Source organism: Tachysurus fulvidraco, chromosome 23 (genome assembly GCF_022655615.1).
Source record: "Tachysurus fulvidraco isolate hzauxx_2018 chromosome 23, HZAU_PFXX_2.0, whole genome shotgun sequence".
Lineage (NCBI taxonomy): Eukaryota > Metazoa > Chordata > Actinopteri > Siluriformes > Bagridae > Tachysurus > Tachysurus fulvidraco.
In genome coordinates, this window is record NC_062540.1 from 20,626,915 (window position 1) to 20,649,496 (window position 22,582).

The 22,582-nt window shown below is 38.3% G+C and overlaps 1 protein-coding gene and 1 long non-coding RNA gene across 7 annotated transcripts; one reads left to right on the forward strand and one right to left on the reverse strand.

The window, feature by feature from the left end:
- Nucleotides 1–8,731: 8,731 nt before the first annotated feature.
- LOC113651802 lies at nucleotides 8,732–11,103 on the reverse strand. Its single transcript, XR_003442729.2, has 3 exons — nucleotides 10,969–11,103; nucleotides 10,540–10,605; nucleotides 8,732–9,326 (listed from the first exon to the last, which is right to left on the reverse strand). It is a non-coding gene; the product is annotated as an uncharacterized LOC113651802 (long non-coding RNA).
- LOC113651801 (tumor protein p53-inducible nuclear protein 2) lies at nucleotides 11,074–21,903 on the forward strand. 6 transcript variants are annotated; one of them, XM_027160656.2, is made up of 4 exons: nucleotides 11,074–11,384; nucleotides 15,561–15,932; nucleotides 16,588–17,020; nucleotides 17,594–21,903. In XM_027160656.2, the coding sequence occupies exons 2-4, from the start codon at nucleotides 15,809–15,811 to the stop codon at nucleotides 17,841–17,843; spliced, it is 807 nt and encodes a 268-aa protein (XP_027016457.1). In that variant the 5' UTR covers nucleotides 11,074–11,384; nucleotides 15,561–15,808; the 3' UTR covers nucleotides 17,844–21,903. The 6 variants fall into 6 exon arrangements, with proteins under 6 accessions (XP_027016457.1, XP_027016462.1, XP_027016455.1 ...); XM_027160661.2 differs by having other exon boundaries at nucleotides 11,077–11,384; nucleotides 16,900–17,020; XM_027160654.2 differs by having other exon boundaries at nucleotides 11,078–11,384; nucleotides 17,591–21,903.
- Nucleotides 21,904–22,582: the final 679 nt, after the last annotated feature.

Sequence of the window (22,582 nt, forward strand, 5' to 3'; positions counted from 1 at the left end):
AGTGTTTGACACACACCTCCTGAGCTGAGCTGTTACTACGGAAATGCTCAGAAGGATCAGAACGAGTTTGACAACCTGCACCGCTGTCAGAGCTCCTGACCCTGAAAACAGCTCTATGGCTGGATGTATGTACTGTATATTTATAACTGTCTATACAAGCTCTATAAACAATGTCAGAGCCAAACTAAATATATTTACATAAAAACAGAAGAATTCGACTTATTGCCATGACAGAACGCCATAAGCAGAACGGATGTCATAGGTAACAGTCCCACCATCTCACGCTGCTCTCTGACCCTTCACCCGCTTTCCCATACTCCACCCTCGGCTGGAGAACGGCAGGAATTTCTCCTCATTAGTCGGGGCTTATTATTAAAACGTACAGAGCCCGAGCTGGAACAAAAGCCCAGGGAGAACAAATAAGGCACCAACCCCTAAAATACTCTGGCTTGGAACAAGATGTCCTCCACCATTAGTGTTTCTGTGACCTGGATCTGTTTGTGTTGAGACTAATCAGAAACGTTAGGTCTAATTATAGCACAGCGCTGAAGAATTTCTGATTAGAATTAGTCAGAATTTATTGATTAATTTTCTGTTACAGCATTGTAAAGATCTGATGTGATTGAACCAGAATATTGAAATGTATTTAAAAGTCACGTTCTTATTTAACAATGAAAAATATGTTTAAGTTATGATTTGCTGGGACACGGTGACTTAGCGGTTAGCACGTTCTCCTCACACCTCCAGGGTCGGGGGTTCGATTCCCACCTCCACCTCGTGTGTGTGGAGTTTGCATGTTCTCCCCGTGCCTCGGGGGTTTTCTCCGGGTACTCTGGTTTCCTCCCCCGGTCCAAAGACATGCATGGTAGGTTGATTGGCATCTCTGGAAAATTGTCCGTAGTGTGTGTGAGTGTGTGAGTGAATGAGAGTGTGTGTGTGCCCTGTGATGGGTTGGCACTCCGTCCAGGGTGTATCCTGCCTCGATGCCCAATGACGCCTGAGATAGGCACAGGCTCCCCGTGACCCGAGAAGTTCAGATAAGCGGTAGAAGATGAATGAATGAATGAATAATGATTTAAAGATGTGTAGGAAGGATCTTCCAGTGTGAGCACTTTGTTACCCTCAGAGGTGAAGCCGTGATTCTAAATGTCTGATTACTGCATTACATTTACAGCATTTATTAAAAGCCTTAAGCCTTACAATTGATCTTATTTTTTATACAACTGAGCAATTAAGGGTTAAAGGCCTTGCACAGGGGCCCAGCAGTGGACTCTTGGCAGACCTGGGACTCAAACTCATGACCTTCCACTCAATGGTCCATCACCTTAACCACTAAGCTACCACATCCCACCTGCACACGTTGCCCTGCACAATGGAGAAAAATCTGAACTAATGTAAAATAAATTTTTTTTTTAATTATTGAATTTTGTTCATTAACCAAAAATAAGTCACATCAGGCACAAATACACAATTATTTCTCTTTCACTATTTTTAAATGAAAGTGAATAACTTTAGAATTAATTTTAGAAAATGAAAACTTTTTGAAAAGTGACATCATCAAATATAACTATATGAAATTATAACTTCCACATATGATGTCAGATATAAGATCATAATATGTTTTTCTTTCATGTTTTGTCATTATTTCCCACTGTAGCAGAGATGGGGGACTCGAGTCATATGACTTGACTTGAGTCAGACTTAAGAGACTCGCAAATTGGAGACTTTAGACTTGCTTGACAAATATTAAAAAAGACTCGACTTGACTTTGACTTGACATTCATGACTTGACTTGACTCGGACTTGAGTTAAATGACTCAGAGATGGGGGACTCGACTTGACTCGAGTCAGACTTAAGTCGCAAATTTGAGACTTGAGACTTGCTTGACTAATATTAAAAAAGACTCGACTTGACTTTGACTTGATATTCATGACTTGAGACTTGAGTCCGACTTGAGTTAATTGACTCAGAGATGGGGGACTCGACTTGGACTCGAGTCAGACTTAAGTCGCAAATTTTAGACTTGAGACGAGCTTGACAAATATTAAAAAAGACTCGACTTGACATTGACTCGACACTCATGACTTGAAACATGACTCGGACTTGAGTTAAATGACTCAGAGATGGGGGACTCGACTTGACTCGAGTCAGACTTAAGTCGCAAATTTGAGACTTGAGACTTGCTTGACTAATATTAAAAAGAACTCGACTTGACTTTGAGTTGAAATTCATGATTTGAGACTTGACTCGGACTTGAGTTAAATGACTCAGAGATGGGGGACTCGACTTGACTCGAGTCAGACTTAAGTCGCAAATTTGAGACTTGAGACTTGCTTGACAAATATTAAAAAAAGACTCAACTTGACTTTGAGTTGACATTCATGACTTGAGACTTGACTCGGACTTGAGTTAAATGACTCAGAGATGTGGGACTCGACTTGACTCGAGTCAGACTTAAGTCGCATATTTGAGACTTGAGACTTGCTTGACAAATATTAAAAAAGACTCGACTTGACTTTGACTTGACATTCATGACTTGAGATTTACTTGTGACTCGCACATGTGTGACTTACTCCCACCTCTGCACTGTAGGCCTAGAAGTCCTCAGAGACCTCACTGTCCTTGCAATCGAGGTAAAGAGCTTCCCTTTAGCACAGATAAAGAATAACAAACTGACCTTCATCATTATCGGAAAGGACAGAACTGGTCTCACCTCAGACGCTAATAGCTTTGTGTTGTGTCCTGTACAGTAGGAGGAAATGCTAGCTGGTGGTTTTGGGTTGCACCTGGTAACCGAGTCCTGACTCAGCTGGTCGATCGGCTCAAGCCTGAATATCGTCTTGCACAGTGCACAGTTTGTTACCAGGTGAGTTCTGACCGAACACAGACCTCCTTTATTATTATGTAATAATAGATTATTTAATGTAATAATGATCTATCTTACTAACAATTCCTACAGTAGCTTCATACCACAATGCTGTTTAATTCTGGATTCTAATTGGTCAGAAGGTGTTGATTAGTTTTCTGGACAGAAGCACAGGTTTCTATTAATGCGCTATCGTTATCGTTTCTATAGTAAATTCTATTGTGTGGTGGACACTTTGTTTAAAAGGGTTTTGTGTATGTTATCAGTAGGAAGGAGTCTCCAGTGTCAGCACGCTGTAAGAAACGAAGATATTGTGACATTGTGGGCGGGACCTTGGTCTCTGATTGGTCACAGTGATGTGTTTGTTCGATGGTCCAGTGGGTTACTGTGACTTTGTGGGTGAGCATGAAATCTGATTGGATACAGTGACATTGTGGGAGGAGACTTATCATTTCTACAATAACAACTCACTGGCAGGGAATCATATGAATTAATAAATAAATTAAGTTGAATTGTTAGCAAATTGCTGTGTTGAGGTGGAATAAAACAGCGTTGCTGTAGGAAAATAATCAACTCCAGTGCTGATACACATCAGACAATGCAGTGCCTGAAATTGTTACCTATCTTCAGAATTTACTGTACATAACATGCTAACATGTTTAAAACGGATCGCTAACTTCGTTTCTTACCGTTAGTTACTAATTTATTACAAATAGAATTGTAGAAATTTTATCAGTCACCTTCTTAATTTAATATAACCGTCGTTAGTTTAGAATGTTTTAAAAGAATATTAAATCTATTGAATTTAACCTAATTGTTTGGACACAGCGTGGGGTTTTATTTTTACACTCCCTAGTTACGCTCCCTGGTTACGGGGCTTTACAGACATACATTTATTTGCAGTAATATAAAAACTGAATGTTTTGAGTGTCATCATGATCCACACAGAAAGCCTGCTCTCACTCCTGACTGCTGTTTTCTCCAATAACATGACACCGAAGGAATGTGTAAATAAGTCGAGTTTAAATTCCACACTCGCGTTCTTCTGCCATTACTCATTGTCACATCGTTACAGTTTTTTTCTGATTTTATCGGAACACCTTTGTACTCAGTAAGTACAAGACTCAGGTTTCCGGTTCTGCTGTTCATTTTTGTTCAGTGAGCTCAGGTGTGGTGTGACGAGATCACGCCGAGGTGAGGCACGTCTCATTAACCGCTCAGGCAGGAACAGTGGAGTGAAAACAATGCCAGGGATGTGGATTATTGATCATTCACACACTCTGATCCGCACGGGGTGTATTCCAGACATTAGGAGTGTACTGATCCTTTAGTTTTACACTTGTTCTTGAAGGTGACTCTAACTTACATGGAAGAGAAATATTACAATGGATAGAAAGGATAGCAGAGATTTACAATCTGTCTCTACCACAGCATCAGACTCTGTTCAGTGTTTTTTTTCCATGGTGTTATATAATTATTTAATAATTATTATATAATAATACATTTTAGGCCACTTTTTATACTCAAAGTGCTGTACAATTAAGTAGTGAAAAAATATATATATAAGTAGTAAGTAGAAAAAAATGTATAAAATACACAAATGTAAAATATGGAAAGAAATACATATGCAAAAAAAATAACTACAAATAAATATATAACGATAAATTATATTAATAAATATATATAACAACAACTAGAAATAAATATTGAAACTTTTTTGAAATTTTTGAAACGCCAGTTTGTTGTTTTATTCCTCTGGGACCACATCAGCATGCCAACAATTGCAAATATATTTTTGGTTTTTTTTCAGTCAGGACCACTTGAGTCAAAATAAAGACAAAACTTTGACATATATTTAGATTTTTATTTGCAAGCTTGTTAACTTTACATTTGGTGGTATGGCTCTGTTCTGAATTCCCCATCCTTTTCATGAGCTCCATGAAAGCTAGTCAGGGAACAGCAGCAGCTTCTGGGAACAATCTCCCTTTTAAACTGGGAAAGCAGCAAGACAAAATCCCCCCATTTAGAACAGAGCCTGCATCAGTGACAACAGAACGACACTGATTAAGTTAAACACAAAGTTTCAAGGAGGAGGTAGGGGAGGAGGTGGGTTGCAGCAATGCAGAGGAAACAGCCAAGCAGACAGACTGAAAAATGCATTTAAATAGGGCGCCCTGTTTGAAAGGGACCAATTGCGCGCTTAGGAATCAGATCAGCTGATGGGCGGGGTTAGAAATTTTTGACTATCAGCTGATAGCCGAGATTGACTTGTGGCCTGCCTGAACTGATGCTGAACGTTATATTTATGACAGAATGACGTCATTTTTTTTTATCTTATTAGTGAAACATATAGATTATAATCTCACATATAAAATCTGTGAGATTTTACTGATGTCAAAGCAGCTTTAAACCATCATTCCTTCACCAGCCCCTCTTTTTTCTCTCTCTCTCATCAAGGTATTACTGTAAACTCCTTAAAGTTCAGATTCACTGTTTACAGATTCGATTAGATGAAGCGCTGATACTGGAACTCCATAAAGATTCGATTTTTTTAAAACATACGGGCCGTGTGTTAGCCTAGCGATTAAGGTGTCGGGCTACCAATCATAAGGTTGTGAGTTTTATCCAAGGTCCACCAGGATGCCACGTTGGGCCCCTGAGCAAGGCCCTTAACCATCAATTGGCCAGTTGAACAAAAAGAAAATGAGATCATGTAAGTGTCACCCCATCAAATGTCACCCCATCAATGATTCCGCATGTTTACATGGAGCACATTCCCCAGAATAGAAACGTTAACACCTGTGCTACTGTCGAAGCTACTGGTAGAAACTTCAACACCTTCTGACCAATCACAATCCAGAGTAATCTAACGTAAATAATGTCTTTATAATAAACTTATATATGCTATTTATGGACATACATACATTCAGCCACTCTTCTTCATTTCTGTACACTCATCACACACTGAGTCCCACCTCCACACACACACACACACACACACACACACACACACACACACACACACACACACACACACACACACACACACACACACACACACACACACACCACATTCGACCAATCCCCAAAGTGCATTTTTCAAATCTGTAGAAAGGGCAGGGACGAGAGCAATCTCAGTTGTAAACATGACCGTCATGCTGCAGTCTGATGAAACAGAAGCACCCTGTTTTGTCACAAGGAAGTGTTTTCATTCAAGTTTCAAAACTCACACAAAAGTTTCAGCAAGTGAACAAGGAAACCTTGTTCAGCTTTTTAACAGGCAGTTACTACAAAAGAACAGTGTTTAAAAAAGAGAGAGAAAAACCTCTGTAACTGTTTTGCACCCGTTACACCCCGACTTATTAGTGTAATTATATAAAATAGTCAGACATTATTTGGCACATACAGAAAAACCTTTTTTTTCTGTTTTTTATGGGTTTTAAAGAAAATTTTTTATAAACACTGGAACAAATAGTTATTCAAAAGGCCGCATGCTGTCTGGGTTCCTATTAAAAATCAGTTGTTGTTTTTTTTTTTAAATGTTCAAAGCTTAAAATAATTAAAATAATCAAAAAATGGCTTTAGAGTTCATGGTAAAATAAACAATTTGGCTTGTTTCCTTGATATTATTTATATTTATTAATATTTATGGAGTGGTTTGTATCAGAGATAAGGTCTGAGTCTAATAAATTTCAGCAAAGCAAAATAAATCAATCAAATAGTGAAGCTTGCTGTATCATGAAAAAGCAATTAAACTTTCAGGTATCTCTCTCTCTCTTTCTCTCTTTCTCTCTCTCTCTCTCTCTCTCTCTCTCTCTCTCTCTCACACACACACACACACACACACACACACACACACACACACACACACACACACACACACACACACACACACACACACACACACACACACAGACACACACAGACACACACTTAGGCCTCCAGTGGTAAATATGTGTGTGAAAGGTGAGTATAGATCAGAGTGTGTTCAGACATGTACAGGATGTCAGACACGACGTCGTAAACATAACCAGCTGACGGCTGAAGTCAGGTTTAGTAACGAATAACAAAGTTTACTTTAAATTATAATTCCATGCCAGATGAGTGTGTACTGTACGGACTGATTAAATGCAGGAAGGAAGAGAGGACGATAAACATATCCAACTAACCGAGTGAATATTAATGAATAAGTGATCATCAAGTTGGACTATTTAACAGTTTAAGAACAAAAGATATGCATGAAAAGATATTTAAATAGCTTTCAGCCTCGTATTCATTTCTGGGGTAAAATGAAGCATGATGTGGACATAAATATATAGTATTAGTATATATAGCATATAGTATAAAACTAATTTCCTATTAGCCTAATATATATTTATTATATTTATGGTCCAATGCTATAATTAACTGGATTAACTAGCTACAAAGTTATAGTTTTAGTAGTTTCATAAATATTGTATTTTTTAATTAATTTTAAGTAAATTTTATTTTTTCTAATTTTCTAATTTATAAAAACAACAACATCTGCATAACATCTGTAATAGAAAGTTCTAGTGAATTGTTTGTAGTCATTTTTTATCATATTATTATATTTATTTATATTATGTGTAATTTTTATCTGTTAGTAAACAATAAAAGTATATTTTTTATAGAATTATAATTGTTCTGTAAAATTAGTCTCTAATATTAAATATAAAATGAAATTTTATTTGCACTTCTGATGATTTATTTGTTCTTAATAGGATTTAGTTTAGTTAGAGTTTAGTTCTCCAGGATACAGAACTTCACTAAAGAATGTCAACACAGAGGTCTGTGATCCTATTGGCTGGTGAAGTGCTGCATACATACCTGAGTCTGTGATTGGCTGAAACACTGCTGTGGTGTGTGAAGCCCCTCCTACTGTAAGTAAAAAGTGGGCGGGCACAAGCAATATTTACAAACAGTGTTTAAAGAGACAGAAGTCATTCTGAGCTGCTGGGACAGACCAGAGTCAGGAAAGCAGAGGAAAGGAAAAATCTGTTCAGTTCTTTAAGTTTGTTTTGTATTTTTGTACTTTTTCATTATTATCCTCCTTTTGTGACTGTAATAACATACAAAACCAAATCAAATGGAAAAGTTTGCAGCAACAGAGCCAGTTTCTTAGTGCTAATAATTAACATTAATGTATAAAAATACTTTACATCCATGACATTAACATGTAAGTGTTTTGCTGTCGAGTTTTTTTTAACATCCCGATATGTCAAGACTGTCATATAGTGTAGTGTGGTGTAGTGTAGTGTACAGTAGTGTAGTGTAGTGTAATTTAGTGTACAGTAGTGTAGTGTACAGTAGTGTAGTGTACTGTAGTGTACAGTAGTGTAGTGTAGTGTAATTTAGTGTACAGTAGTGTAGTATACAGTAGTGTAGTGTAGTTTAGTTTACAGTAGTGTAGTACAGTGTAGTGTAGTATACAGTAGTGTAATGTAGTGGACAGTAGTGTAGCGCAGTGTACAGTAGTGTAGTGTTGTGTAGTGTATAGTAGTGTAGTGTACTGTAGTGTAGTGTACTGTAGTATACAGTAGTGTAGTGTAGTGTAGTTTAGTTTACAGTAGTGTAGTACAGTGTAGTGTAGTATACAGTAGTGTAATGTAGTGGACAGTAGTGTAGCGCAGTGTACAGTAGTGTAGTGTTGTGTAACGTAGTGTACAGTAGTGTAGTTTAGTGTACAGTAGTGTAGTGTAGTGTAGTGTAGTGTTCTGTATTGTAGTGTACTGTAGTGTAATGTAGTGTACAGTAGTGTAGTGTACTGTAGTGTAATGTAGTGTACGGTAGTGTAGTGCAGGGGTTCCCAAACTTTTCAGACCCCCTTCCCCCCCAAAAAAAGAACACAATCTCTAAGCCAGGCTATTTTATTAACAAATTATGGACAAAAACAAATACATCCCATAACTGTGAAATGCTTACAGACAGAATAGCTACGAACAAGCTGCCTGTAACACGAGTACAATAACGTTGGCTGGTGCCTTGGAACAATTAAAAGTTGTGTTATGAATAATTGTATTGTAATTTTAAATGTATTCAGAAAAAAACGCCTAATGTGATGGATGGGCGCTGTGCTCGGAGCAAAGCAGGTCCACTCTAAGTTCAGTTTTGGAGATCGCCCCCCACAGATCATCTTCCACGTTAAGCCATGACTTGTGTTTATTCTTAATGTAAATCAGCGCAGAGAATGTCTTTTCGCATAAATACGTTGAGACAAATTGCATGGGTACATCCAACACGGCTTTCGACAACTGTGGATATTCCAGCGCGGAAGAAACCCAGAACTCATCCAGCGTCTTTCCGTCAAATGCCGTCCTCAGGGTTCGATCGGTTGAAAGTTATATCAGCACATCTTCCGTATCTGACGCCATATGATTTGCCGTGGTTACATTGAATGGTGACCTTTTATTGGTCGGGAGCATCTCCTTCAGGGAAATACTTATGAAAGTGATCAAAAAAGGACATCATTACAACCGTTTTTGACATAAAAAATAAATAAATAAAGTTTCTGGAAATCATCTCGTGACCCCCCCGACCCCCTTTGGGAACTGCTGGTGTAGTGTAGTGTACAGTAGTGTAGTGTACTGTAGTGTAATGTAGTGTACAGTATTGTAGTGTACAGTAGTGTAGTGTACTGTAGTGTAATGTAGTGTACAGTATTGTAGTGTAGTGTACTGTAGTGTAGTGTACTGTAGTATACAGTAGTGTAGTGTACTGTAGTGTAATGTAGTGTACAGTAGTATAGTGTAATGTACTGTAGTGTACTGTAGTGTACAGTAGTATACAGTAGTGTACTGTAGTGTAGTGTTCTGTAGTATACGGTAGTGTACTGTAGTGTAGTGTTCTGTATTGTAGTGTACTGTAGTATACAGTAGCCTAATGTAGTGTACAGTAGTGTAGTGTAGTGTACTGTAGTGTAATGTAGTGTACAGTAGTGTAATGTAATGTACAGTAGTGTAGTGTAGTGTACTGTAGTGTAGTGTACTGTAATGTACAGTAGTGCAGTGTAGTGTAGTGTACAGTAGTGTAGTGTACTGTAGTGTAGTGTACTGTAGTGTAATGTAGTGTACAGTAGTGTAGTGTAGTGTACAGTAGTGTGGTGTACAGTAGTGTAGTGTAGTGTACTGTAGTGTAGTGTAGTGTACAGTAGTGTAGTGTACAGTGGTGTAATGTACAGTAGTGTAATGTAATGTACAGTAGTGTAGTGTAGTGTAATGTACAGTAGTGTAGTGTAGTGTACTGTAGTGTAGTGTAATGTACAGTAGTGTAGTGTACTGTAGTGTACAGTAGTGTTCTGTAGTGTAGTGTACTGTAGTGTACTGTAGTGTAGTATAGTGTAGTGTAGTGTAGTGTACTGTAATCTAATGTAGTGTACCGTAGTGTACTGTAGTGTACAGTAATGTAGAATAGTGAGTTGTACTGTACTGTACTGTACTGTAGTATACTGTAGTCTACCGTAGTGTACCATAGTGTACTGTGCTGTTCTAAAAGTTCAATATACAGTCATTAAGTCAATGTGGCAAACTATTCAAGCTTTTGAACAAAACCTCAATGATTGCTATATCATGCATTTTGAGATACTGTGGCTGTAAAGAGTGATTATTTAAGAGTAAATGAATAGGTTCTCCTCATCAACATGGTGTTTCCATACACTGATTAGGTGTTTGTTGCTTTTCACCACATTCTGTTTGGGGAAATCCCAGGAGATCAGCAGTTTCTGAAGAAAACAACAAAACAGCTCATCTTGCACCAATAACCATACTTCATATCACTGAGATATATTTTCCCCCCATTTGGATGTTTTATTTACTGAAGCAATTACAATGTTTAATGAGTTGTTTTGTGCTGACACATGATTGGTTATTAGGGTATTTGCGTCATTGAGCACATGTTGCCGTTAAAGTGGCTGGTGAGAGTATAGAATTATACTTATATCAATACTATTACTGATAATAATACTGCTAAAACTTTATAATAATATAAATATCATTCTCTAAGTGTAACACCATTATAAACAGAGGCAGGTTGCTGGGCTCCCTCCGCCCCTCCCCCTCCGTCTCCTCTGTTATTGTGCACGAACCTTGTGTAACATCGTGATTGGCTCAGGAAGCTGTTGTGGGCGTGGTGATGGGCGGGGCCGTGTGCGTCATTGCGTCACGATCAGCTGTTGTGAGCTTGTACGCTGTGATCCGAGGATCAGCTGGGCGAAGCAATAACAGCCAGGACAAAAACAACACAAATACATTAATGCACCAGAAACAGGGTTCAACAAGCAACAGGAGAAAGCCTGCACTTTTAAACCGTCGTGTAGTTTAAAAGTAGTTTCTTCTAAGAAGAAAGTGTGTTTTCATTGTTATTCTAATTATTTCCATGTTAATGTGATCCTGGTGCATTAACACTACCTCATACTGAACCTGGGGCTTTAAGGCTTTTGTCGTGTTTTTTACTGTTTCGTCCACACGTTTACACGTTTTTTTGGTGCTCCAGCAAAGGCAGGTAAGAGATTTTTTTTTTTCTATCCCTTTTGTTGTTGTTTTTGTTGTCTGTATTTGTTTCCCCATTACATCCTGACCTCATAAATAACACCATAACATTCAAACATTTTGGTTTTTAAATATGTGTTGATCCAGAAAATGTCAAGATATTTTTCCCTACATGGAACATCATCTGCAGGCGACCGTTATGATGCCTTTTATAGCGTTCTTGTGTTGCCTTATAATAACCTCATCTCACTTGATCCCTTTTTAATACCTTCTGCACCGTTTCCTATAAAATCCTGATCTAATATTAATCGACCTTATATCAGGTGACCTTATACTTGTTTTCTTTTCAGTGTGATGTTCAACATTAATGCATGAACACTCCTTATCTCCCTCTATATATAGGCACAGAGAGATCTTATAACACGTATATAAAATCTATTTATGCATCTATATGTATATAAATGTAGAGGTATGTGACCTGTGTGTGTGTGGATTACTGGTCAGCTGTAATACGGTTTATCAGAGCTATTATTGAGCCTTATAGCTCTAAGGAAAGTATAGCAATGTCACATTACATATGTAGGAACATTCAGACTCCGAGTATCTATCCCCCATCCATCTATCCCTCTATCCCCCTATACCTCTATCCCTTTTATCCATCTATCCCTCTATCCATCTATCCCTTTATCCCTCTATATCCTGTTTTGTTCCCAACAGAAATGTAAACAAAGGTTGCTGCTGTAAATGTTGCCCTCATACATTATTTTTCCTCTTTAAATAAAAAAAATCGAGTCTATTACAACCTCGAAAAGTGATTTTTCCTAATCATCATCCACAGTGATGAATGTTTTGCACCATTTTTGTTCCTTTTTTCTCTCCTCTGTCTTTTTGTCCTGGGTATTTTTCCGTCCTCTAACCTCCTGAAGGCGGAGCTAACTGCGCCAATGACGTCAACACTTTGCGCCGCCCCACGACGCCCCGCCCACACGGACGCTTTTGGCTGAATCCCAAATGGCTGCTTGTGTTGTGTTTTTGAACAGATATAATACAGTAATGAAAAATGTCTGTATTTACAAGGTTTTAAGGACAAAAATATACTTTGTATTCACAGAAAAAATTTATAAATATAGGTAAAGATTACAGAACTACAAAAACACCATTATTGACAAAAAAAGATAACCAATAACACCTAACCAATTTTATTATTGTTTTGTTTTGTTTTCAGTTTAAAACGTGTCATAATGTATTATTACCTTTCTTTTCTGTACAGTTAAACCACAGACATAGTGATACCACAGCAACATAAAACAGTTATACTCTTTATAAGGCATTAAAGTATTCATTACAACCGCATTTTGTCCGCTGCAAAAAAAAACAAACAAAAAAAAAAACTACCTTATATGTATTTTCTAAATAAAGATTAATTTCAAAAACAACATGAATTCTAAATGTAATCCACCGGCTTGCTGTTTCTACGTCTGTAATGAATCGCAAATGCTTCCCAGACCCTCGAGGTCCCCGGACCTCATCTGTAATTCTAACCATATGTAGTGCATAGGGTTAAGATTTTGGAATTCAGCTCCATACTCTGTATAATGTACCCAGTGAAATGTATACAGAGTTTCCAATATAGCCGGTATCCTGGCATATCTGTTGGTCTGGAAGCTGCGTTTCCATCCATCCAAGTGGACTGTGTAGGGAACAAAATAATAGTTACTATTCATCCGTTAGGGAGCTTTGTGTAGGGTATAACATTGCAAGCTTCTTCTATGTAGCGTCCACTAACCAGAGTCTAGCGATCGTCCGATCGGAAGTCATTTTGGATTTGGTTTCACCCTATGTATATGAGAGCTATGTAGGTTATGAGATTAGTAAGTGTACGTGACGTGTAATGCGATACATTTTGTGATTGCATATAGAGTTTATACTGATTATCGAATTAATAGGGTCTTAACTAATGCAACGAAGAAATAGGGAGCTGACATAAGTGGACTACTTAAAGTTTAAACAAAATAATATAGTGTAGAGTATAAACACTGAGGTAGACATTGAGCTCGGTTGTCAAGAGATCAAAACAAAAAGCAGCCAAAAAAAAAAACAATTCCTACCACACCTGAACATTTTTTTTAACCATACTAACCGGGTGGAATTTAAGGGGCGGGGCTTTGTTAGTGATTTGATCGTGTTAATTAGATTGATGATGTTCACAATTGCAGTGTTGAATAATTTTCCACAACAGCAGCTCCAGGAGAAGTGTAGCAGTTTAAAATACGGATTATTTTCACTCCGTCACTCATACCGGTAACTCCGCTTCATCACACCACTTCACTGTTGATTATTTTCCTAATACAAATTAATTATAATTTATAAAAAAATAAAACAAAGACTAAAGGCTTCATCTTCCTGTCCTGTTTTTGTGTCCTGTTAATGTGCCTTTGAATCAGGAAGTAGCATTCTAAACTGTCCGTGTTATCTCGCTTCTTGTCATGGAAATGTGCCTATTTTAGGTCTGTGCTTCTGGTACGTTTTTAATTCCCTAAATATTCATATACGGTATTAAATAAAACCAGATCAGTTTGAATTCCAAGTTTATATCAAGGTAGATCTGAAGCCACATCAGATGTCAGACTTTAAGAGATAAGACACATACACTGAGCGAGTGCACTGACATGCCCATGCAAATTTAGCAGGGTGTGGCTGGAATCTGTGTGTGGTTTGAAAAATATTTGCATCTATTGATTTAGTAGATGCCTTTGTGACTAAACAGCTGAGTGACTTGCACGTTTCTCAAGTGCAGAACCGGACATGTATATCTGATTTCCTGCTCAATTATTTGTAATATTCAGTCATGCGTCATGATTTAGCTTCAATGCCTGGAGTCACTTCCTGTCAGGAAATTTCTCCTGGGTGTCTGGTTTCTTTCTCCACAAGTAACCTGGATGGATTTTTTTTTCTTCATTGAACATTGTAGTGAAAATGTCTGTTGATAATATAGAGATAAAATCATTTTCATAATATTCATAACATAATGATTTTAATAGATCATTAACAGACAAACCGAAATATCTCCCATAGAAAGGGCAGGAAATGGGAATTAACCAGAGTTAATTAGAATTAACCCAAAATATTCATACGAAATAAATTAAAAGTATCCATAATGATGCCATTGTTCATAATTAATGGTGTTTGCAAAGCAACATTCTTGTTATCTTGCATATTCTTCTTCCGGACAAAAATGTGGCGCGTAACTTGTCCCGCAGCTTTTGTCCTAGACCCATGAATGAGGTGTCAAATCGACCGGCTCATCGAGGAGAGGTGTGCTATGACTTTTATAAGCGATCCAACCAACGATGTTCACACAGCAGATGAAAAAGCGGCCAAAAAAGTCCTATAGACTTGAATGGGAAATTCCTCTCTTAATTTGCAAATCTAATTTTGATTTGCAAATTATGCTCAAGACTAAAAAATCCATCAATACAAATCAGTCGAATGCTATCACTAACCTTTAATCTGTACCGCATCTCTGGAAATAGAGAATGTATGTAATCCGACTCGAAGTTGGAAGCTCTTCAAGTCTCATCAATTTCATCCACACTTAAGAGAAACTAAAAGTTAACAGAATGAGCTTTTCTGGTTCATCTCAAGCACCAGACAAACATGGGGGTTGTTCTTATCTGAAAATTTCACCAAGTGCACATTTCTGTTCTTAAATCTGCCAAGTTAATATCGTATCAGATGTAGTTAGGGATATTCAGGACAATGTTTTACATAACCAAATTTACTCAAACATGCTAATGATGTTGTTGAGCAATACAGTTTAAACACCATGAGGTCTAAGAATATTTGTGGAGAAGTATATTTATATAGTGTACATATTAAAGCATTTCTATATATAATGCTTACCCATACACATGGTATATAAATTAAATGTAGCTGTGAGAAAGACTTGATATGCTTTAATTAATAAAATACTTGTATAAGACTAGAAAAGAAGGTTCTATGTTTAGATAAAGACTTTGTTAAAAAGGTTCCTACATGAAACAATCTCTAAAAAATATTTTTTTTACAGTTTTAATAGAAACGTTTAAAAAGTAGAGGCTTTGCTAATATGAATGAATATTTGACATTAAAAATGTTTTTTTCTGTGTTAATATTGTTCTTCTGTTTCTTCCTTCTTTGTCTCCTGCAGGCCTTTGCAGTAATAATAAGACTATAAACTTGCACTTCAAGAGTTAATCAACTCTTTCAAGGTTCCTTCCACCAACAAGGGCTTGACAAGCAAAAGACACCAATAAGACACCGTGCTGGTTCTTCAAACCTGCCACAGAAGACCATCAGCATTATCGACTGTAGATCGGCGACTTTTTCGAGACAAATTCCAAGGCAGCTCTCCCTCAGGATATCTCAACAACCTGCCCTTTGACCTTCAAGGCAACCATGTTCCAGCGACTGAGCAACCTGCTGTTCGGAGCGGTGGAGGACGTCTCTGCCGAGATCAGCGGACCCAAGCCCTGCGTGACCGAGGTAGACGACGAGGGATGGCTTCTGGTCAGTGTACCTGGTGAGTAGGAGGATTGTGGATAGTAATTAAATGTAATTAAATATTGATTGTGATACCAACAACAGGATCTTTTGGTCATCATGGTGGTGCTAGAAAGTAATAACGCCTTCAAAACCCCAGCATGTTCACTACTTGGTGCAGTGTTTCATTCCACCAATGATACAGTAAATAGAATGTTCGGTTTGGGACACACACAGTGTGCTGTTGATGAAGAACATGTCATGACTGAGTGGCCATTTTGTTTATGACAGACTACAGCCTGTTTTCTGACTGCAAGGAAGGACATTCATGTGTGAAAGAAAGAAAGAAAGAAAGAAAGAAAGAAAGAAAGAAAGAAAGAAAGAAAGAAGGGAACAACATTTAGTCTGATATTGTGAAAAGAATCACAAACACAATTCATGTACTGTAACTAATGGCAGTGTTTTTATGTCTTATGTTGTTTTTCTTTTCTTGTTCTTTTCTTTTATTATTTTTAACCTTCTCCCGTCTCCCCATTTTGACTCCCACTGCTGTGTGTTTGTTTGTGTGTGGACCTTTTCCGGCAACCCCTACCTGCATGGCTTTATTTACTCCTGTTACCCCTGTCCTTCCCATCTACTTCCCTCTTTCCACCCTTTCCTTTTATCCTGCCCCGCCCCGGCCCACCTGCCATCAGGTGACAGAAACTGTACTATATTGAGTGAGGATGGGGCGGAGGTCCCGTCGATAGCACAGTCTCTTCCACATAGTGAATGTCAGAGGGTGGAGTCTGGATGTGATATAGCCGCTCCCCCCTCTTGTACAGGTGACTCCGCCCCTTTCTCATGCAAACGGCGCAGGACTAGAGCAGGCCGCTCCCTTCGCCCCCGACTTTCTCCCGACTCTCCCTCCCCGCTTGGGTCAGGCGGAGCAAATGCGCTGTCTGACCCCACCTCCTGTGGGTTGGATGAGAGCTGGTTCATCACTCCTCCACCCTGTTTCACTGCAGAGGGAGCGCCAGCTGAGGCCAGCCCCATGGAGGACTTGCTCATCGAGCATCCTAGCATGTCCGTCTACGTCTCCTCGTCCAACCTGGAGCAGAGTACAGCCAACATGGCTGACAGCGTGAGGTAAGCTTCACCCTCATCTTACAAACTATCCCTATTTTTGTAAATAACAAGATGCTACAGGTGAACTTTTGAAGTGTGCGATGCATACGCTTGCATTTAATACACTAATAAAGTCAAACAACAGCGAAATCCAGGCTCTCAAACAAGCAACACCACACAAACACACACACACACACACACACACACACACACACACACAGAAGTAGGAAGATGTAAATAGTGAGTGCAATGCGATGGTTTGATAGATAGATAGATAGATAGATAGATAGATAGATAGATAGATAGATAGATAGATAGATCGATAGATCGATAGATAGAAAATAAATAAATGAATATAAACGAATATAATGCTGAATAAAAGATGAAGAAAGAAGGAAAGAAAACAAATAATAAAAGAAGGCTGATTGGTTGATTGATAAATAAATAAACAAACAAAAAAATGCTAACTAGATGAAAAGGTAAAAAACAAAACAAAGAAAAGTGGGAAAATAAAATGAATGAATTTACACAAGAGAGTGAGATTGTGATGAATTTCCTCTTCCCCTGTCTCTCTTACTCTTGGGTTCTCAGCAGGATGACTGAATCCACCCCTGCCCCCGTTCCCACTCGGCTGGTGCGAGGATCGGCATGTCAGGCGGTTCCTCTTGCCAAAGTGACTCAGGTGAGCCGTGTTCAGAGGGCCAAAGCCCGCGTGGAGCGCCGTCACCTGGGCCGCGGTCGCATGCAGCGCCAAAACCGCGTCCGCCAGCAGATCCCTCGCACCGTGGCTCACACACGCAGCTCTTTCCTGCACCAACCGTGCCAGCGCAACCTCTGCCACTGATCCACCCGGATACCAGTGTTTCATCACCACGTTCACCAAACCTCCATCATCCCACATCATACCAAGACTTCAGCATCCTCCACCAAAGCCCTCATTTTCCGCTAGCGTTTTCACGTTACTCCAATCAGTTATGGTCAAATCATTTGTTTTTCCCGATTAGCATTCGATTATCATCGCGCTGTTTAAAATAGAATCAGCATTCGCTGGTGTCTCAAAGGTGCCGTTTACAATCAGCTATCTCACACGCAGAAGAACGCGAAAACGGATCATGTCAAAAACTAGCCAAGAGTTTAAGAGTCAAAACCAGAACAGAAACAGTGCATACACAGAACACAAGGGTACAAGGGTATGAGGCTAACTTCTCATCCTTTTTTTGCTTTCATTTGTGTTGGAAAAGTCCAGATTTCTCCATTTTTTTTTATTTTTTTTTATTTATTTATTTATTTTAAGATTTCTATAAGAGAGAAAATAACCATAGTGGTTAAAATACATGTTGCAAAAATAACCATCACATCAGAGAGAGAAAATTCAAATTTCTCTATTTCTAACGCTAACTTCTAGTTTCTGATATATACAGAGAAAAGGGCTTTAACAACACAGAACGGCAAAGTAGGTAGAAGAAGGTGCAAGTAAGGATAAAACCGATTAAAGAGTGATGGATGTTGATGGAGAGTGTAAAGAGAGGGTAAATAAGTAGGTATCGTAGCCCACGGCATTACCGTAGCACCTTTAAGGGAAAATCCAACCTTCTATGGGTTTGAGTAGAATTTCTTTTATTTTTTTTTCTTTTTTTTTGTTATTTTAATTAATTGTAGGTTGGATTTTGCCTTAAATTTTTTTGATGCTTTTGGTGCCTCCTTAAACACTTTGGACCGATTTAAGGGTAAGAAAAAAGAAGCGATCAGGACCGAATAATCATGACTGACTGGGTTAGCAAGTACAGTTAGTTCTATTTATCAAATCTCACCCAGTTGCAAGCATTTCCTTCACCGATCTGCATACTTCCTGTTCACGTATTTAAAATAAACCTTAAATCGATGTCCAGGCCAGAAAGAGGAGTGTAAATCTGTCCTCATCAGAGCCTGTGTGAGGCTGCTGTGGGTTACAGGGTATGTTGGATCATAGAAGGATAAGGATAAAGGAATTGCAACGCCTCCTATAGGTGAACAGATGGATGATAAACGACGAAGTACCTTAATGGTTAAATCCTCGACTCAAATTTGGTGTCATGAACGGGATGCAAACGAGCTCCAGATTCTTGTTTTTTTACCCCAAATGACATGAGCAAACAACTGACTGTTCCACCTATAGGTGTGCAACGCGGTCCTCGTTACGGTATAGAAGTGACTCTTTATTGTGTTTTGTTGCATTACGTTTAGATCATGTTCTTTTAAAGATGCCTCAGACCCTTGAACTTCCTCCCTGTCTCTCTCTCTCTCTCCATTAAATCAATACTCAGTGTCAGACCTGCATCTAAAACCCAAAGCTTAGCTAAAAGAATCACTGTGACCTTATATTTACACACAAAAGGTCTCAAATTCTAAATGTTACTCACAGAAATTCCTCCCAATGAACAAAGAAGGCCAGCGCTAGGCTTTCACCTTCACCTAGCTTGTGGGCTGGAATTGGCACAATGGTCAGAGTTTAAATTAAGCAATATAACCTCCACATATAATCTTAATCAGAGGCAGAATGATACCAAGCCATTCCAGTTATCCAAAATGGCCACCCCTATGAAGTCAGGGTCCCACATGATATACCTTCAGTACTCGTTAGCTTCTTACATTAGCCGTGTAAAAGCAAACATCTGAAACCACTGATTTTGCAAACTATTTGTTTAATTTATTCCATTACGAGCATCGTGATTGGTGTACCGGTCCGTCTCGGGTCGATGTCGTGTTTTTACATATTTATATCACTGGGATGCTTTGTAACTCCTGCGTGGGAGAGAAATCCGATCCGTGTTTGTCCATGCGTCCACATGCCGAAACCATCCTCTTCATTCAGTCAGTCTTACTGTCCTCTGTGGGATCCTCTGCGTGGCGCTCTGACTTATGTGCTTATCATCGATGCTGATTAGATTAACTATGGTGCTCAACATGTTTGACTGTTTGTAAAATTCGACTCGGATGTACGTTTGCACTGTCTTACATTTTATGGTGAATTGAGGTTTGTTTGTTTTTTTTTAGCTGTGTGCGAATTTCTGTTTATTTCAAGCATCAGTACGAACGAGAGGACGACGTTAACATGCATGAGTCGGAAAACAAACTATTTTAAATTATTCACATTCACATATGATATGTATGTATAATGCACAGCTCTTTACAGTACAGTGTTTGAGTGATGGGTGTTTTATTTAAGTTTGAGTTAAACACACAGAAGTGAAACTAATCCTTAATTATTTTTATCCCCACAATGTTCAAGGCCCTGTTCTAATCATTTTCCTTTGTTATACATGCATGTAATGGGCTATAGAGTCATAACCTGACCACTGAGATCGTCTGCAGCGTCAGTGGGACGTAACTTAAGAAACAACTTAAAAAAATAAATAAGAAAATGAATTAACTAAAACTAATATATTCGTATATTCCGATAATTTTCCCCCATATATTTTATTTTATCTTTATTTCTAAAGGGATTGTGTACACACCATATTATTCCTGATGGATGAATGGCAGAGATGGACCTTTTATGATGTCATCAAACTTAGGGCACTTGTTGCCGAGGTAGCAAACTGATCGAGGCAGTGTTGTGCGAGTCTTGGCTCAAAGTCATTTTGTCCATCGGGCAATCGTTAGTTCGACTTTCATGTCATTTGTTGGGTGTTGGGTGGCAGGATTGTATAAATTTTGGATGGCGATATTGGTCCAGCACTTCTCAACTGGGGATGACAGATGTTCAGTCACCTTCAGCAAGTAAAGACGTGGCGCAAACGAATTTCCCCATTGGACCAATATCGGTCAATTTTAGCCACCTTTAGCTCCACAGAGCCAGTGTTGCTCCAGAGTAGTTATAAAAGTGTGCCATGGCCAACATTGGGGCAACTGCTGTCCAGTGTTGGCAGGGTAACACTGTAGGGTAGCACTGCTAGGCCCGGCATAGCCACTCTATCGTAGATGTCAGTTTGCCACCTGGGTGTGTTTTCTTTCACGTGTCCTTTACCAAGGTGGTGCTTCTCGCCTACTGTGTCAGTCCATACAGAGGTGATGCTACATCAACGTAGCAATTAAACCTAATGGGAGTGATGATGAGGTCATCCACCCTCTGCAAACATCCATCACTGTTTAGTTCCCTTCTATTTTTAACACTCAACCACATTCTCTCTTTATTTCCTGTCATATCTCATTTTTGTAGTTTTTTTTTTCCTGTGTGTATATGACTAATGAAATGTGTGTGAATATAGGGAGCAGTGTGTTACACCTCAGGGTAGCTTGGGGTTTATTCGACTGTGTAGCCGACTGTGTGATGTGAGAATCTAGACCGGGTGGGTAATAAAATAAAAAAAAAAACAGATTAATGAATTTAAAAAATATATATATATATCTATCTATATATTTGCTTGTATTTTCCCTTATAATTAGATGCAAATTTTGTTTTATTCACTGTTCGTGTTCACGATTGATTATATTGTGAAAAATGAAGGGGGTGGACCATCAGACAGCGAGACTGCACTCTACTGTTTGGTTCCTGTGCCCTGATACTATGGCAGCTTTTTCACAAGGTGGGGTTTTACCTTCACTACAGGGGGGTATCCTCTCTGACACATACACCCCCTTTCAAAAAAAAAAGTACAAATAGATTATATTAAAAATGGAATAATGTATCTGATATCTATGGTGATCGTGCCTTTCACTATTCTGCATGGTGTTTTGTTTTATTATTATTTTAAATTTTTATTTGTGATTAGCTGACTTTCTATCCTGTCTGTGTGGGCACTGGTCCGTACGCAGTAGTAGAGACCTATGCAAAATACAAGGATGGGGTTCCAGCATCCATTCAGAAATGCAGGTACCGGGTAAAAAAAATACAAAATAAAAAAACTCTCAGGATAAAACGTGAATTTTGTGTCTTTTCTTTTTTCTTTTCTTGTTTTTTATTTTTATTTATTTATTTATTTTTAATCACTAGCACATGGTATTGTAATAATGTAATAAACCATAAAATAATGGTGTTTAATGATACCATAGAATTTAATTTGATTTATCTATATATAAATTAAATAAATAAAAATATTCAAACTTTAAGATTCAAATAATACTAAATTTGCTTGGAAGAAAACAAGTTTACATATAAGCATATTTATACTGAGTACCTTCAAAAGATGTACAAATAAATATGAATGAATATTAATGTTTCATAACTGGCTATAAAATACAAAAGTGCATTTATGTTTAATAAAAACAAAAAAACAATTGCAAAAGGTAAATATGCCATTGTCAGGAACGATAGATGGAGACAAAGTTAAATGAAACATAAGTGTAACATAAACAGGATTATAAGCAAGAACATGGACATCAGAGAAGTAACAAACCACAACATGACAAAAGCTAAACAAAAAGAAACGCAATTAATAGGGAAGTTAAAAAGCATAATGATGCAGGTGAGAGTGGTTAGTGAGTGCAGTTAAATGATTGTAGGAAGCAAATAAACAGAGAAAAAAGGCAGTATACATTCATTCATTTTCTACCGCTTATCCAAACGTCACGGGGAGCCTGTGTCTATCTCAGGCGTCATCGGGC